Source organism: Astatotilapia calliptera, chromosome 22, assembly GCF_900246225.1.
Source record: "Astatotilapia calliptera chromosome 22, fAstCal1.2, whole genome shotgun sequence".
NCBI classification, from domain to species: Eukaryota; Metazoa; Chordata; class Actinopteri; order Cichliformes; family Cichlidae; genus Astatotilapia; species Astatotilapia calliptera.
Window position 1 is genome coordinate 13,580,257 of NC_039322.1, and position 16,329 is coordinate 13,596,585.

The 16,329-nt window shown below is 39.3% G+C and overlaps 2 protein-coding genes and 1 non-coding gene across 12 annotated transcripts in view; 1 reads left to right on the top strand and 2 right to left on the bottom strand.

The window, feature by feature from the left end:
- Positions 1–5,047, top strand: part of ptk2aa (protein tyrosine kinase 2aa) — a 53,918-nt gene extending 48,871 nt beyond the window's left edge. For 7 of the 10 annotated variants that reach the window (XM_026157433.1, XM_026157431.1, XM_026157426.1 and 4 more), the window contains 7 exons: positions 250–289; positions 598–701; positions 1,194–1,202; positions 2,251–2,406; positions 2,563–2,643; positions 3,204–3,289; positions 3,376–5,047. In XM_026157433.1, coding sequence (XP_026013218.1) covers positions 250–289; positions 598–701; positions 1,194–1,202; positions 2,251–2,406; positions 2,563–2,643; positions 3,204–3,289; positions 3,376–3,502 — 603 coding nt within the window. In that variant the 3' untranslated portion in view covers positions 3,503–5,047. The remainder of the gene's footprint in view (positions 1–249; positions 290–597; positions 702–1,193; positions 1,203–2,250; positions 2,407–2,562; positions 2,644–3,203; positions 3,290–3,375) is intronic. The other 3 variants (XM_026157427.1, XM_026157436.1, XM_026157434.1) reach the window with 1 other exon arrangement.
- Positions 5,048–5,935: 888 nt separating this feature from the next.
- Positions 5,936–6,008, bottom strand: trnav-cac (transfer RNA valine (anticodon CAC)). Its single transcript has one exon. It is a non-coding gene; the product is annotated as a tRNA-Val (tRNA).
- A 1,085-nt stretch (positions 6,009–7,093) lies between these two features.
- On the bottom strand, positions 7,094–9,188 carry rplp1 (ribosomal protein lateral stalk subunit P1). Its single transcript, XM_026156045.1, has 4 exons — positions 8,966–9,188; positions 8,067–8,141; positions 7,430–7,544; positions 7,094–7,223 (listed from the first exon to the last, which is right to left on the bottom strand). The coding sequence occupies exons 1-4, from the start codon at positions 9,035–9,037 to the stop codon at positions 7,141–7,143; spliced, it is 345 nt and encodes a 114-aa protein (XP_026011830.1). The 5' UTR covers positions 9,038–9,188; the 3' UTR covers positions 7,094–7,140.
- Between the last annotated feature and the right edge of the window lie 7,141 nt (positions 9,189–16,329).

Genomic DNA, 16,329 nt, shown 5'->3' on the forward strand with positions numbered 1-16,329 from the left:
TATAATGGCCTGTAGCTTAGGCAAAAATGAGGACATTGCTGGTGATTCTTCTCGGTATGCGATGGCAGCTTCCAACTTTCTGTCTTATATTTAGCTTGTTTATGTTTGTGAATGTTACATTTATTGTTTCTGTGAGATTTATTCCCCTAAATAAAAGGTTGGTCAATGTGGATGAGAATTTATTGATACTAGACTTATAAAAGTCTGAGATTACTGGACAAATTTAAGTGTGTCTGTCTGTCTGCACAGGGTGGAAGTCAACATATCTACCAGCCTGTTGGGAAACCAGGTGAGAGAGCAAACACACTGACATGTTTAGTAGAAACAGACGGTGACAAGTATTGAAAATAATAAGTATTTTCATCCCAACATTTGTGGTGGAAGAAAAATATTAGAACTGGTACATTATTAGTTGGCATTGTTGACGCATGAACATGTCGGTCGCTATAGCATATCAGTGGTAAACTACTTTAAACTACTTTGTATTCTGTTTCTTAAATGTAACTCATATTATAGTCTAGTTATCTGTATAAAAATGTACATGCTATGTTGCTTCATGGCAAAGATGCTAACCCACAATTTTGTTTTTTCCCCCAGAACCTGTGGCACCTCCCAAAAAGCCACCCCGCCCAGGAGCTCCAGCTAACTTAACCAACCTGCCCAGTCTCTGCCCCATAGAAAGCTACAATGACGGGGTCAAGGTGCATATGAACACACAAATTCCAGCAAGAACGTGAGGTTTAAAGATGATTAAGATTAGGAACGGGCTTTCATTTCTCTGTTTCATAGAAGTCTGTGTTTTACTGTGGTAATTTGCACGCTCTTGCCTACACATAGCTTTTGATTTGGTTCTTTGGTATTGTGCTGATGGGTTGCATGCCGGTCCATGTCATGCCTTGCCTGTGGTTGGCTTTGGCCTAATGTGCTGTCCCTCTTCTCTCCCCCCCTTTTTACTCCTTCTCTCCCCCCTGTTACTAACTTCCATCCACTACTCCTTTAACCTGCTTCCATTCTGTTCTTATTCCTTATTTTCTGACCCGCGGCACCGCATCCACACACCCACCAATCCATCTCTCCGACACATTCCCTTGTTTTCACAACCTGCGTACTCCGTTCCCCTTCAACCACTCCCCTTTCAAACCGCATCCACCCGACCACCACCACTCCTTCCCCTGCCCTCTTCCTCCCCCAAGCCGTGGAGGGTAAGCTAATCTTTGTGTGTCTGTCCTCATTATAGAGTTAGCCAGCTGCTAGTTACAGTAACTTTCATGTTCTCAGAATCATTCAGTCATTTTCTTCACCAGGGAAAAAAACGGGGGAAAAATAGAAAACAGTTGTTATTAATGGAACCGTGGTTATGAACTGCTGGTTAGAGATAGATTGCATATATAAAACCTTTTTTTAAAAATGTGCAAGCAATACTTCTGGTGAAGAAAAAATTGATGTAGATATTATAGCACATGTCAGTAGATTTGTAGCAAAAGTCTAACACTGTGTCTAATGATCGAAGTTAAAATGATGAACTTCTCAAAGGTTTGATGCATCAAAAACATCTACCTCCAAATCTGAGTTATTGTCCGCCATCATTTGGAAAAACTTTTATTATTTTTATTGTTTTGGTTTTGCCTTATTTTATTAATGAAAACTGTGGCTATCAAATTGCTTAAGCCTTGCTTTAACGTCTCCATAGTAATTGCTTCTTCACCACGACATTTAAAAATGTCTCGTAGCTTAAACACAGTTACGTTGGTACCTTAAATCTGTAAAACAAGGTACAGAGTTTTAATTGGAAAACACCATAAAATGTTTTCAAATGGTTCGAATTAAAAGGGCTTTTTTGTATAAATGCCCGCCTTACACGCAGCAGATGTGCAGTGTCTGCTTAGTGTTAACATCTGTATTAAAGTCACTTAACAAAGAGTTGAGCTTTGAGTTTGTCACTTAACAACCATTCTGTACTAACATGCCTGCTGCTCACTGTAGAAAAGTCAGTTTCTCATCATTAGCTAGAAATGCTTGTGGCTAGAAATAGATTGTCTCCAGTTTATCTTTGCATATACTGCCACCTACAGCTAAATGTGTGAAACTACCATCACTTGCCTGACCATGGCAGAAGAAAGAGCTGTGGGCAGTTTGAGTGATGTTAGTCGTTGTTTAAATATGTATATTTAAAAGAAATAAACTAAGAAAAAATAGCAATGAATTGGAAACTTAAATCTTTATAAGTAAGTCTCCGGTCTGCTGGTACAGTTGCAGCCTCAAGAGATCAGCCCACCTCCCACCGCCAACTTGGATCGTTCCAACGACAAAGTGTATGAGAATGTGACGGGACTGGTTAAAGCTGTGATCGAGATGTCGAACAGGATCCAGCCCGCTGCCCCGGAGGAGTACGTCCCCATGGTCAAGGTAGGGTGAACGTCACGGTTAAGATCTTCAGACAACCTTCACTGTTATTTACACTTTGTGTTACACTGGCAGAGTGTGAAAATTGAGAAAATATTAGGGTGTGGAAGAGCCAGTTTAATACTACAAACTTATGATTGTATGTGTTTATTGTCATAGGAAGTGGGTTTGGCTCTGAGGACTCTGCTGGCCACAGTGGATGAGACGATTCCTGTGCTGCCAGCCAGCACACACAGAGAGGTACAAAGAAACTCCTGTCATAAGAGAAAACCACTAAAAGGGTTCAGTGATAGGTTGAAAACTAGATAAACTGTCTTTCGTTTGTTTTTGGAGTTATTTTTGATCTTTTTCATGAGAGTTTCTTAATTTCTTGTCACAGCAACTACTCATTGGCGAAACATTGTTTATCCAGTCTTGTACACTGAATCTTCCTTCTTAAAAAACCAACAAAAGGAATGTCTGTTCTTTGTCTGCTACGACAGCTTGAGTAAGGGTTTCCTTATGTAGTACTACTACAAGGCATATTTGCTAACAACACCGTAGTGTAAAAGGTAACGTTGTCGCTAAGGTGTCCATAGAGACAGAGTGCTTAAAAAATAACCCGTAAAAATGTGTCTCCTGTCCCGCTGAAGCCGATGCAACTGAGGTCCACATAGATGTGAGAAATGTACCCTAACAGGCACCTGTGTTGTCATTTTAAAGCCACTTTTGGTATTGAAGTAAATACATTTCTTTGATCTTCTTCCTTTGGAAGTTATCATTTATCATCTGATCCTGATATTTTCTTTGTCTTTTCATAGATTGAAATGGCCCAGAAGCTGCTGAATTCAGATCTGGCCGAGTTGATAGCGAAGATGAAGCTGGCGCAGCAGTATGTCATGACAAGGTGAGGATTAACACGTTAACGGCGCGTTTTCTTGATTTATTTTTACGTCGGGGCTCATGTAGTAAAAGCTGTGTCTGTTTCGACAGTTTACAAAAGGACTACAAGAAACAGATGCTAATGGCAGCTCACGCCCTCGCAGTTGACGCCAAGAACCTGCTGGACGTCATCGACCAATCACGGCTCAAGATGATCAACCAGACCCGCCCACATTAGCCCGGGATCTAACCAACTTGGCGGTTTTTGATGAAGTGAATCCAAATGCAGGACAGGAAAAGAGGGCCCGGGAGTTTGGTAGTTCTCGGGAATTTAATAAGAGACTGAGAAGGATTGGCAGGTGGACAGAGTGATGAAGGTCTGACGTGGAAAACCGATGAACAGCAGACACGACAAACTGAAACAATCAGCCCCTCCCCCCCTCGTTCTCTCTGGAAAAAAGTCATGTTTTGGCCAATGTTGTGTTGTTTTGTACTTCAGTTGTATTATTGCCTTTTTGTATCCAGAGAAACCCTCTTCTGTCTCATCACATATCCTCAAAAAGAAACCCTTTTTTTCCAGAATGACTCATTACTCATTTAAATCTTTGAAGATTCAAATAAAATGTCTGGGAAGCTCACTTGAAGGACTGGACAGGTATTTTTGGTGAATGGACCCACCAATCTTTGCCACGAGAACACATGACTGACACTCCACAAACGCAGGAGGAAGCAACTGGAACTGAAGAGCCTGCATGAGGAGGATGATGAAGATGATTTCATAAAGTTCTTTAAACATGCTTTTATATTATTATTATTATTGTGGTTGTTGTTGCTATGTTCATCCCTGCAGTATGCCTCTGTTTTCTTAAACTTTGTATGAACAAAAGTAATCGATTTACACCACGGTTGCTCATAATTTCATCTCTTTTCTCTTCTTTTCACCCCACTCTAGACTTCTTTATCTCAGGCATCAAGATACAGCATAAACATTTGAGTATTAAAAAAATGCAACAGCTATAGGTCTTTTTAAATATAAAAACTGCTACATGCAACTTTTAAAGTTAACTTGCATAAGTAAATATACAAAGAAGCTCTATTTTTAACACATTTCTGAGGCATGAATTGTTAGTAAATAATAAATATTGGAGAGGGGAGAACAGGAGGGAGGAGTGGAAGGGACAAATGGAGGGAGGGTAGTTTTTAAGTTACAGTGGAGGTGCTAATAATACTATACAGCTGCTTGCCCTGTGCCAAATGAACATTTCACTCAAAACATTGCTTAACTGTGGAATACAAGAACAAGTTTAGCAACAGCTTAACTGTTTCTCTGCTTATCCTCTAAAATTGTGATTGGTTTGTATATTAAAGCTCTCTGTACCATGCCATCAGTCGGGTTGTTTCCTCTTTGTCAAACTTTCAGGTGATTAGTAGAATATTTACAGTCTTTGTTGCACTCTAGTTGTATCTGTAACGCACTAAGAGTTGTTTTAAATTAAGGGTGTCGACCTCATTCGCAAGGGTTTGGTCATGATTTTAAAATATGAAATTGTTATCCTGTTTTCCTCCCCCACCTTTCTACCTCCCTCCACTGCAGTTATTTATACCTTTTTAATCCTTCTCTACTTCTGGTCTATCTATTCTTCCCCTCACCTTTGTGTTCCTTCTCTCCTCCCTCTCATCCTCTCGCTGTTCCCTCTCCCCTGAGGTGAGCAATATTCTCAGGAAGGAGACAGTTGTACAGTTGCTAAACCGAGCAAATAAAACACTGTTATTATTGAAGCAATTCAGGTTGTTGTCTTGTTGTTTCGTCTGTTATTTGTTTCACTGTCTGTAAGATAGCAATACATATTTTATGCATGCTTAATTACATACTGTAGATCTATATGGGAAACTCATGTTGGGCTTTTTGGCTTGTAAAGCATCGAAAGAGTCAATAATTCAAGTAGAGCTCCTGAATTAAGGCTATTTAGGATTTTTTTTTTTTTTTTTTTTTACCTTCCATAAGGCAAAATTTCAGTCCACTTCAGTCATAACAGCAGTACATCATGGGAAACCCTGAGTTGTTTAAGGGTATTGCAGCATAACTGAGGTATAGTTCAGGGTCCCCTAATCCAACCATAAGTATTATTTTTATCAAAAAGGAAAAGTTGAATTTTAAGTTATCTCATAATTTCAACTTACTAACTCATACTCAGATTTGAGAATATAACTTGAAATTTTGAGTTATTAAGTCTTACTTTAGTAATAAAATAAGACTTTTGTAAGTAAAATAAGTAAATGAGCTCAGCATGGATCATAAATGAACATAACTGTAAGTGAGCTTAACCTTTGGCAGGTTAATAGTTAACCCACCAGCAACAATGGGTTCCGTTTTAACCCCCTTACATTGACAAAATTAAACATATTGTGTGTAGGGGAAGTCTAAGGAGTAAAATGCATGAGGTTATTTGGGGATTAAATGAGTTAATGTGAAGACAATGCTAAAGTTCATGCTGATGGCATGGTTTTGATGATCTTAGAAAAGTTGTCAGTGCTCTTGGATCATAAGTCTTATTGCAAAACCTGCCAGACAGTACATGATTAAAAAAAAATCTGGTCACTGTGTTTTGTGACGTTCAGTTGTTCTTAGTTTGGTTGTCGCTGTGAGTGGAAAAGAAAAATTTATAAAACTTGTTTCCGCCCGGTTTCGAACCGGGGACCTTTCGCGTGTGAGGCGAACGTGATAACCACTACACTACGGAAACTACTGTTAATAGTACGTGCGCCACCTTGTATACAAATATTGCAATATATGCAATCAGGAATACGATGTTTTATTTCGATACACAAGTTTAGTTCGATACATTTGTGGATTTCCCCACCACCTGGTTAACTCCCGGTTTTGTGACTCTTTTAGCAGGACAGGCACAGAGAATAATTTTGACTACTGATGTTACGTCTGACGCTGAAACCCCGAGTGTCAAGTAAAGCTTAGAGCCTTTGTCCAGGCCAGCAGAGCCGTGGACTGCCTGGTTATGTGACTCGAGCAGTTCATAAGACGGTGAAATTATGGGGTTTTTTGTTGCGTGCGTTGGATCTGAGGTGATTTTGAGGTATCACCAGCTTGCAAAATTGTGAGCAGATTATGGAGCCACCATAAAAATATTAGCATTTAGGGAGCATTTGGAGATGACACATTCACTGGGCTTCATGCCATCACTACTTTTGACTTGAAGTAAAATCTTTTGAATTAAATGTATATGCCGAACTGAAAGCCAATGATCTGAAAGCTTAGAGGTCATTATTTATTCAGGGTACTGTCATCATCTTCTAAATTGTATTAAAAGTCATCTCCACAGTAACTTAAGATGACCATTGATCAGTAATAAATCCACATTTACCCAACTTATCAAACTGTATTTTCAAGACAAGCTGTTGCCGATCTCCTAAGTTTACTCCAGATCATGGTCTTCTACCAGTTTTGCACTATGCAGAAACATATTTTATCAATTGGCTGGTCAAACTAATGAGAATTGAAAGTAACTGAGAATGAAAAGTAAAATCTTGAGTATAATTTGGATGATCACTGTATTCAGCTTTTACAAAACTCTGACCAAGAGTTCAGTAGTTGCAGTTTTGTGAATTATCAGCACACAGCTTGCCATGGCATTAGGTTCAGTGCCTAAATTGAATGTGCTGAAATATAATTTCTCTCATGTCCAGGGAAGTCACTACAAATCTACAGCCTTAAATGTCACTTTAGGTTAATGTGCTGACAAATGCTGCAGATTTAAATTGTATGTGCAGAATTTCTGTACATAAAAAACAAACAAAAACAAGAGACAAGGAGTCATTTTTTATACTTTTATTGTGTTTTTGTATAAAAAAACATTTGTTTTAGTCAAAGAGACCAAAGCCCATGTCGTCGTCTGACTCCTCGGACTCTTCCTTCTTCTCCTCCTTCTTCTCCTCCTCCTTGGCTGTAGAGGGAAAACAAGATGTAGTTAAGTCAAAGATGACTACACAAACTAAATTCAGAAGAAAAGAAAAAAGTCAATTTGATTTCTGAGGTACATGAAATCTGAACTTGAAGGAGAAACTCAAAAGTGGTACAAGCCCAAGACTGCATTCACATTATTGTTATGTAACTGCAAATGTAGCGCTGGGAAATGCTTTGTTTAGTTACCTGGGGCGTCACCAGCAGTGGCAGTACCACCTGCAGCAGCAGCGACTCCAGCTGGGGCTCCGCCGCCAGCTCCAACATTGCAGATCAGACTGCCGATGTCGATGCTGGACAGAGCCTGCCAAAGAAAATTCACAGGTTACGTCACTTTATTCACATGTCCAGCGCTTGTTATAGAGATCAGTGTATTTAAAAGGCAGGGCATCAAGCATAACTCCTACCTACCATGCCTAAAGACTCTTTACAGCAAGTGTAGTATGTTTTCATTTTTTTTTTAAATTTTAATATGTTCATAATTTGTATCCTACTCATTCATTGAACTTTCTTTAAGTGGCAGCACTGTTGCATCAAGACATTTATTCCATATTCATGTGTTTACTCATACTGGCAACAACAGGAACAATATTAATCCTTTCAGCCTGACATAACTTTAAAAAAAAAGAAATTTAAATGTAAATACAGACCATTAAAACACACAGAAAGCAATGAACAGGTCTGTTTCACTACGGCACATGCAATCAGTAAGTCTCCTTTACAGCCACTTAAATTTGTATTGGTTATAAGAGTTATTGGGATACATAAAAACTGGCAGATCTTCAGATCTATTCAGTGATATGATTTCAGAAGTGTGTTCTCTCACCTTGGAGAACAGACTTGGCCAGAAAGGCTCCACAGTGACTCCAGCAGCCTTGATCAGGGCATTCAGCTTGTCCTCCTGTGGACAGACAAATAAATAACATAACAACCATCATTATTAAACTCTACTTCACATGTTGAACCACTTTTGGGAACCCCTTTTGCTAAAATATGAGCGATGACATATAAACTGGTGTTCTATAATGTGTTGAAGCTAACACTTTCAGTGATTACAAATATAATTTAAGAAAACATAACTGAAACATGTCCTCATTCCACTTTCACAGGTAAACGTAATGTGCGTGAAATCACACACTGGTGGTGGCAAGCCACATTGTAGACACAGCCTTCAGAAGCCAGGCTGCCACCGGGCCCTCTGACGACCACCACCAGTAGGCACACATGGGGTTAGTATCTTGCCCAAGGATATTTGGCATGTAGCCTGGGATCGAACCACAGACCTTCCGGGGAGTAGGTGACCCGCTCATGCAACAAGCTCTAACAATAACAACTTTGAACAGTGATGCCAACACTATAAAAATAAATGTTGTACTCTTGATGAGTCTGACCACTCAGCCTGTGAGTGAACACCACATCCAGACCTGTCAGCCGAGATGTTTAAGGCTAAACTGACGGTTAAACATCAGCATTCAGAGTAAGAACACAAGACTGAGCTGTCCAGCTAGAAAAACGCGGCCTATGAATAGCAACTAGCATGACGCCATTTTAGCCAGTTCGCGGACATAACTGGCGTTTGTCCGATATATTAATATACTGGTTTATCTGTAAACTTTAATGTCTCATTTTTTGTATTTCGGGATATTTATCCCCAGAAAAAAATGTTCAAGAACGACCAATTCAGACATATTGGCTGAAATATCCCGGGTAACCTAGGACACTTACAGTGACGGTAACTTCATCGTCGTGGAGGATCAGAGCGGAGTAAATGCAGGCGAGCTCGGATACGGAGGCCATCGTAGATGTTAGATTTAACGTTCGTAGGGTCAGATGCCTGAAATTGACGGTGCTAGTCGCCGGATTGCGGGCCTTAGCTTCTGGTGAAGAACCGAGCACCTCACGCACGTTGAATTCCTACAGCAGAAAAGGGAGGGCCGAAGGGGGGAGCTCAGTAGATGTACTGTGCGTCAGGGAGCGTGGTTCTGACGTCACGACGCACAAAACGACGTACGATAGCTTTATGTTCAGAAGACTTTATTTTATTTTTAGAATAGTAATACGTCGCTGGTAAATATTATACGTAAAATAGTTCAAAAATATCTTGTATCTAGTCCCGGTATTATATTCCTACCAGTCTACATATAATGAAACATCAGTGTGTGAGTTACTTAGTCTTTTGAATATTTGTCACACGTACATATTTCAGATCATGGGTGGCATGTGCCACCCTAAAATGATCTCCTGTCACCTCTCTACCTCTAGCGCCACCCTATGGTTGTGCCAGAGCACATTTTGAATCAACACCGAATGAAGGTGACAGAGGGGGGGAGGCATGGGGTGACATGTGCCAATGGTTCAGCCTCTGGGGTCGCCGCACCTCCAAATCATGTCTGACTTAAGATGACATAGATACAAGCTGCAGCTGAGTCTCTGCTTTACCTTGTGTTGAAAGTTCAGACTTCAAACTATACACCAGTTTTTTTTATTTGATTGATAGGCCACTAAAACCAGAGTTGTTTTTTTAACATGCTCTTTCCTGAATACTACCATCATGTTTAGTGTGGAAAAAACAGTAGAAAAGGGCATTTTTTAAGGACAGCATCCAAAAAAGGAAAGAAATGTACCACATTTACTAATAAAATTATTATATGGCATCAAGTGGAAGAGAGGAACGTTTTTGGGAGTGATGGCAGAGAGAGAAAGACACAGAGAGAGCGATATCAATAGTGAATTTGTGACGTTCAGTGTGTTTGGAGTGTAGTTAGTGTGGAGTGTAGTCGTTGTTTTGTTTTGTGTGTCAGTGAGGGTACTAGTGAATATCACAGTAGCTGCCAAAAAGCCACCAAAGGCAGACTGCAGTGTAAACACTCTATCCAGGTTAAAAACAGGATGAGTGATACATCTCCAGCTGTCAGGCCTGCAGGGTCTATCCCTGTAGTGTCTTGTGTTGTGGCTGGAAAAAACTATCTTTTACACTGGCACAAATAATTTGTGGGGCATCTTATTGCGACACCTGATTATTCTCTCATTTTAGTTTCAATAGAATTTTTACCCTTGCCCTGTGGCAAATTACACCCTGGACCCCAATAAAACATGAAAAATTAAGAGTCTGCAGTCTGTTCATACCTACAGGCCAGTGGACACTCTTTCAAGGATGAGGATGTACACATCCTGGACAGGGGGGAATGCTGGTTTGAGCGCGGAGTCAAGGAGGCCATTTACGTGAAAAGGGAAAGACCATCTCTAAATCGAGGAGGGGGCCTAAGAGTACATCTTTCGCCATCTTACAATGCTGTGATTGCAGCCATTCACCAACTTTCTGTGAATGGTACTCATGGCCATTGATCAGTGGTCTTTGATCAGTGGGTTTTGGTCAGTGGTTGTTGATCAATGGTCATGAGAATTTGCATAATTAAGATTAAGGAACTGACCTCCCAGCCCATTGTTCCTTCAGTGCATCAAAACCATCTTGGTGAACCCGTTTGGATAAAAGTGCATCAGCTCATACCCAACAGTCTAAATCCAGTCATGTTGTGAAGAGTGCGTTGAAAAACATGAACATGGTGGATACTTGGAGACTACTTTACCCCACAGGCAGGGCTTACTCCTTTTTCTCTTCCGTTCATGGGTCGTACTCCCGTATTGATTATATCTTTCTGGACTCTAAACTTATTCCAATTATGAGGGATGTTACCTACCATCCTATTTTAATTTCTGACCATAGCCCTTGTCCATTGATCTGGATTTTGCAGATTTAGCTAACTTACAGAGAAGAAACTGGTGCTTTGATCCAACTCTGCTTAAAGATGAGACGTTTCATAAGAAATTAGAGAAGCACATTTTGGATTTTATTAATGATAATGATAAAGGTGATGTTGACGATGCAATTCTCTGGGAGAGTATGAAGGCGGTAATTCGAGGCCACATTATTTCGTTCTCTGCAGCTAAACGTAAATCCCAGGAAATGGCTTTGAAGGATCTTGAGTCAAATATACAACAGCTAGAACAAACTTATCAGTCCTCTCCCAAAATAGAATTACTGGGCAAAATTACTAAATTGAAGTGTGAGTATAATTCTCTGCTCAGCAAACAAGTTTGCCTTCAAATCACTAAGTGTAAGCAAACATTTTTTGAATTGGGTGATAAGCCTCATAGGTTACTTGCAAGATTACTTAGAAAAACACAAGCATCACAAACAATACTATCAATCAATAACAAACATGGGCAGACCACTAGAAACCCCCAGGAAATAAACAAGTGTTTTGAAGATTTTTATCGTGATCTTTATAGCTCTAAGAGTTCTGCGAGTCAGTCATTAATTGAGGACTTTCTGGAAAAGTGTAATCTCCCAAAATTAGATGATGTGGCAGTTGCAGATTTGGAGGCGGACTTCACATTAGATGAGATTAAGACAGCTATTCAACAGATGTCAAATAATAAGGCCCCTGGGCCAGATGGTTTTGGAGCAGAGTTTTATAAAGCTTACTCCTCATTGCTAGCCCCTCTGATTTTGCGTATGTTTAACTATTCAAAATTGTCTGGCTCTTTGCCAAGTTCATTATATCATGGTGTAATTTCATTGATTCTTAAAAAAGGTCGTGATCCTATGTCTGTCTCGTCCTATCGGCCTATATCTCTCATTTCTGTTGAGACCAAGATATTAACAAAAGTTTTATCAAACCGCCTTAAAGATCATATTGCTAAACTTATACATCCAGATCAAACAGGGTTTATCCCTAACCGCTACATTTATTTTAATTTGCGTAGATTATTTAATCTCATATATAGTCCTACTAGGTGTTCAGATGATTCTGTGGTAATAGCTTTGGATGCTGAAAAAGCTTTTGATCAGGTCGAGTGGCCGTATATGTTTACTGTATTATCCAAATTTGGATTTGGTGATTCTTTTATCAATTGGATTAGAATTTTGTACAAAGGACCTATGGCCTCGGTAAGGACTAATAATGATGTATCAGACCCTTTTCGATTGCACAGGGGCACGCGACAGGGAGATCCCATTTCTCCTTTTATTTTTGCCCTGGCCCTAGAACCTTTAGCAGCTCGTATACGGCTAAGTTCTGATATACTACCGATTATACATCAGGGTATTCCTCATAAGTTCTCCACTTATGCTGATGACGTAGTCTTATTCATATCAAAACCTAAGACCTCGATCAGTCCACTATTGCAGCTTATTAACGAATTTGGCTCTCTCTCAGGGTATAAGATAAATTGGACGAAAAGTGAACTTATGCCTCTGTCGGATGGGGTGGACATGGCTTATCTGCATAATACTCCATTTAGAATAGCGCTAGATAAGTTTGAATGTCTCGGTATCACAGTCACATGTAACGTGTCACAACTTTTAAAGCAAAATTGGGATAGAAAAGTTAATCAATTGGAGAAGAATATTGAGTTTTGGATCACATTGCCAATTTCCATGGTGGGGCGGATTAAAGCCATCAAAATGGTAGTTTTGCCCAGATTTTTGTACATCTTTCAGTCAATCCCAGTGTGCATTCCCCAGTCATATTTTAAAAAGCTGGAATCTGTTGTATCCTCCTTTGTTTGGTCGGGTAAGGTTCCTAGAATTTCCAAAAAACATCTTGTTAAACATAAGACTTGTGGTGGCCTTGGACTCCCAAATTTTAGATTATATTATATGGCTGCACACTTAAATATTTTTTTCATTTTGGCGAAGGTGTACTCCAGGTGCTGATTTGGAAGGACAACCTTCATGGTTGATGATGGAACACCTGTCTTGTAGACAAACTTGTCTTCCAGCCCTGCTTAATAGCCCGATAAAAGTGAAGAATACACTATATAGCAGAAATCCTGTGATTCAAAATTCAATTAAGGTCAGGAACCAACTATTGGGCACAGTAAAGGCTCCTAAAATGTATTTGGATGCTCCAATATGTAACAATCATGCCTTCAGGCCTGGGCTGGAGGACATCACGTTTGTGACATGGCAGGGAAAAGGGATTTGTTCTCTCAAAGATATTCACATTGATGGACATTTTCCATCTTTTCAGCAATTGAGGGTGAAATTTAATCTTCCAAATTCACATTTTTTCAGATTTTTACAATTAAGACATTTCATCAAAGCATCTATTCCACAATACAATTTGATTCCTCGAAACTCAGTGCTTGACAGCTTCATATCAGTTGAGCCCTATACTAGAGGTGCTGTGTCTCGCTTTTACAGGGCCTTACTAGATATATACAGTCCTTCATCTAATACTTTTAGGGAGCAGTGGCAGGAAGAACTGGGGGTGGATGTTACTGATGATCTCTGGCAAGAGTGCATTAAGAATATATATTGTAGTTCTATAAATGCTAGACATTGTCTGATCTAATTTAAGGTTGTGTATAGGTTGCATTTTTCTCCCACTAAAGTGGAAAAAATATATAAGAACGTTTCAGCCCTCTGTGTTAAGTGTTCGAGTGGTCGAGGAACTTTATCTCACCTTTTCTTTCAATGCCAAAAACTACAGCTTTTTTGGAATCATTTGTTTGATTTTCTGACCAAGGCCATTGGCAGGGAGGTCCCATGTACCCCCTTTGCAGCATTGTTTGGGGTGTCTGAACCGGGATGGGCAAGAGACAAGACAGAGACGCAGGTTGTGTCAATGACCACACTTGTGGCTAGAAAGCTGATACTTCTCTGCTGGAAGTCTGATAAACCTCCTACCTTTGAAATGTGGTTGAGAGAATTTGGAAATGTACTCCATCTGGAGAAAATCAGGTTTACCTTGTCTAACCGAGAGAGTGTGTTTTATAAGATTTGGCAACCAGTCATTAGCCTGATGGATAAACTTAAGTGAAATATACTCTGTCTTAACATTTATGTATGCTGTATTACCACCTTGTTGACTTACCGTCCACCTTCTATTGTGTTCTTTTGAAGGTGATTGTTGTATACTGCTCAATTATAAAATCAATAAAAATATATTGGAAAAAAAAAAGACCATCTTGGTGTATGTGTAAATTGCGGAGGAATGCAGGAGTACTGTATTTATAGAAACACTTGACTACACTCAGAGACCTTACAGCAGCAGTGTACCACATTGCAGAGAGCTGTACTGCCTTTTCCTCTCCTGCAAGGTTGTGCACTCTTTTTGATTGTGGTGGTTGTGTGATTGAGCTTTAGGCCATGAATCGATGGCTGGACATCCATCAATTACAGCAAGTTGTCCTGGTCCTGAAGCAACAAAGCAGCTCCAGAACATCATACTACCACCACCATGTTTTACTACTGGTATGCCATTTTTCAGAAAAGCTGTGTTAGTTTTATGACAGGTGTAGTGGTTCTGAAAGCTTCCAAAAAACCTCATCAGTCTACAGAATATTTTCCCTAAGGTCTTAGAATCATCAAGTTGTTTTCTTTTTTGCCAAATGTGACTGATACGCTGTTCTTTTTGGTCAACAGTGGTTTTTACCTTGGAACTTCCTCATGGATGCCATTTTTGCCAAGTCTCTTTTGTTACTGTTAAATTATGAACTCTGACCTTAATTGTGCAAGTGAGGCTGGCAGTTCATTAGTCCTTCTTCCTCTCTTGATGTGATCTTTAAGTCATTTTGGTAGGGCGACCACTCCTGGGAGGGTTCACCACTGTTTCAAGATTTCTCCATTTGTGGATAAAGGCTCTCAGTGTGGTACACTGGAGTCCCAAAGCTTTAGAAATGGCTTAGTAAGACTGATAGATGCCCAACTTTTGTTCTCTGCTGCTCTTGAGTTTCTTTAGATCGTGACATGATTTGATGTATACTTCACTGTCAGACAGATTCTGTTAGAGTAATTTCTTGATCCAACAGATCTTGTAGTAATTAGGCCTCGATTATCTAACCAAAGTCATTGCACGATTTAGTGTGAGTGAGTGAGTGAGTGAGAGAGAGATTACTTTTTTACATCACGCCAGATAGGTTTTGCTAGATTTTTCCCTTAACAAATGAAATTATCTCTGCATTACTCAGGTTATCTCTGAGCAACATTTCCACTGAACAGTTTACCCCAGCAATAGTAACATACCAACTACACGTAACATTTTGTCAGTTATTTTTTAATTTCATCTCAATCAAAAAACACAAACATTACAATAAGTAAAACAATTTAAAGGCAAATCTCTGCCAACTCTATTTTTAAGAAACATAAATCCTGTGCAGAACCTTTATATACAGACCTAATATATCATGATATCTGAATGTTAAGTACATTATTTCAATTAAAGTCTTAAAAAAAAAAAATCAAATTTTGATTGCATAAACTCAGTGTAATAATACTTTGTTTAAAGATTTCCATCATCATCTCTCTCACAATGTCAGTGTTTATTCAAAAGATCCGATGTACCATCCATTGTGAACGTACAATGGTAACATTATTCATTCTCACATTTGGCACTAGCAGATTTTCTTGGCCCAGTTATGTAAAAAAAAAAAAAAAAAAAAAAAAGAAGATGGATGGATGGATGGAAAAGACAGTAGGACTGTCAGTGGTACAATGTCATGAAGCAGTCAGTACCATTTACAGAGACACAAAACATACAGAACTCAACTTCACAGATTGTGGAACTTTCAAGCTTAAGTGTCTGGAATGTCTTGGGCAATTAATCTTCTCTCCATGGCAACAGATCACAACTTTCTCCTCTGCCTCTAGTGAAATTCTCCTGCCATCTACTGGCAAATAAACTGAATTGTGTAACAATCTGCGCTTCTTCAGCAGAACTGAAAAGTGATGCATTCAAATGCATCACTTTTCCAATTTGGATTTCTAAACGTTTACGTTTTAAATCCCATTTTCTTTGATTTTGCCCTCAAATGTTACAGTTTATTCTCATTTTAAAAGCATACTTATGTCGATTTGAAATTTTACATTGTGTGAAATAAGCTATTTAAGCTGCTCCCTCTTTAAGGCTGCCCTCTCTGTCATGCATACCGTTGTATTTTATTATTTTGGCAACTTTGTTTGCTTTGCGGAAGCAAAAGTAAGCTACTGGAAGCAAACTTAATCACCGTCAATTTATGTATACAGGTCTGCATATCTTCTTGATAAGCTGATATCATCATATTAATAAGGAAGTAGAAAAAAA

Bases quoted from the DNA above. Each gene is read 5' to 3' on its own strand.
- rplp1 (XM_026156045.1), bottom strand. From the start codon at position 9,037: ATGGCCTCCGTATCCGAGCTCGCCTGCATTTACTCCGCTCTGATCCTC. The intron at 7,545-8,066 runs GTGAGAGAACAC...TTTCTTTGGCAG, and splicing joins GGCCAAGTCTGTTCTCCAAG to GCTCTGTCCAGCATCGACAT. The intron at 7,224-7,429 runs GTAACTAAACAA...TTCCCTCTACAG, and splicing joins CACTGCTGGTGACGCCCCAG to CCAAGGAGGAGGAGAAGAAG.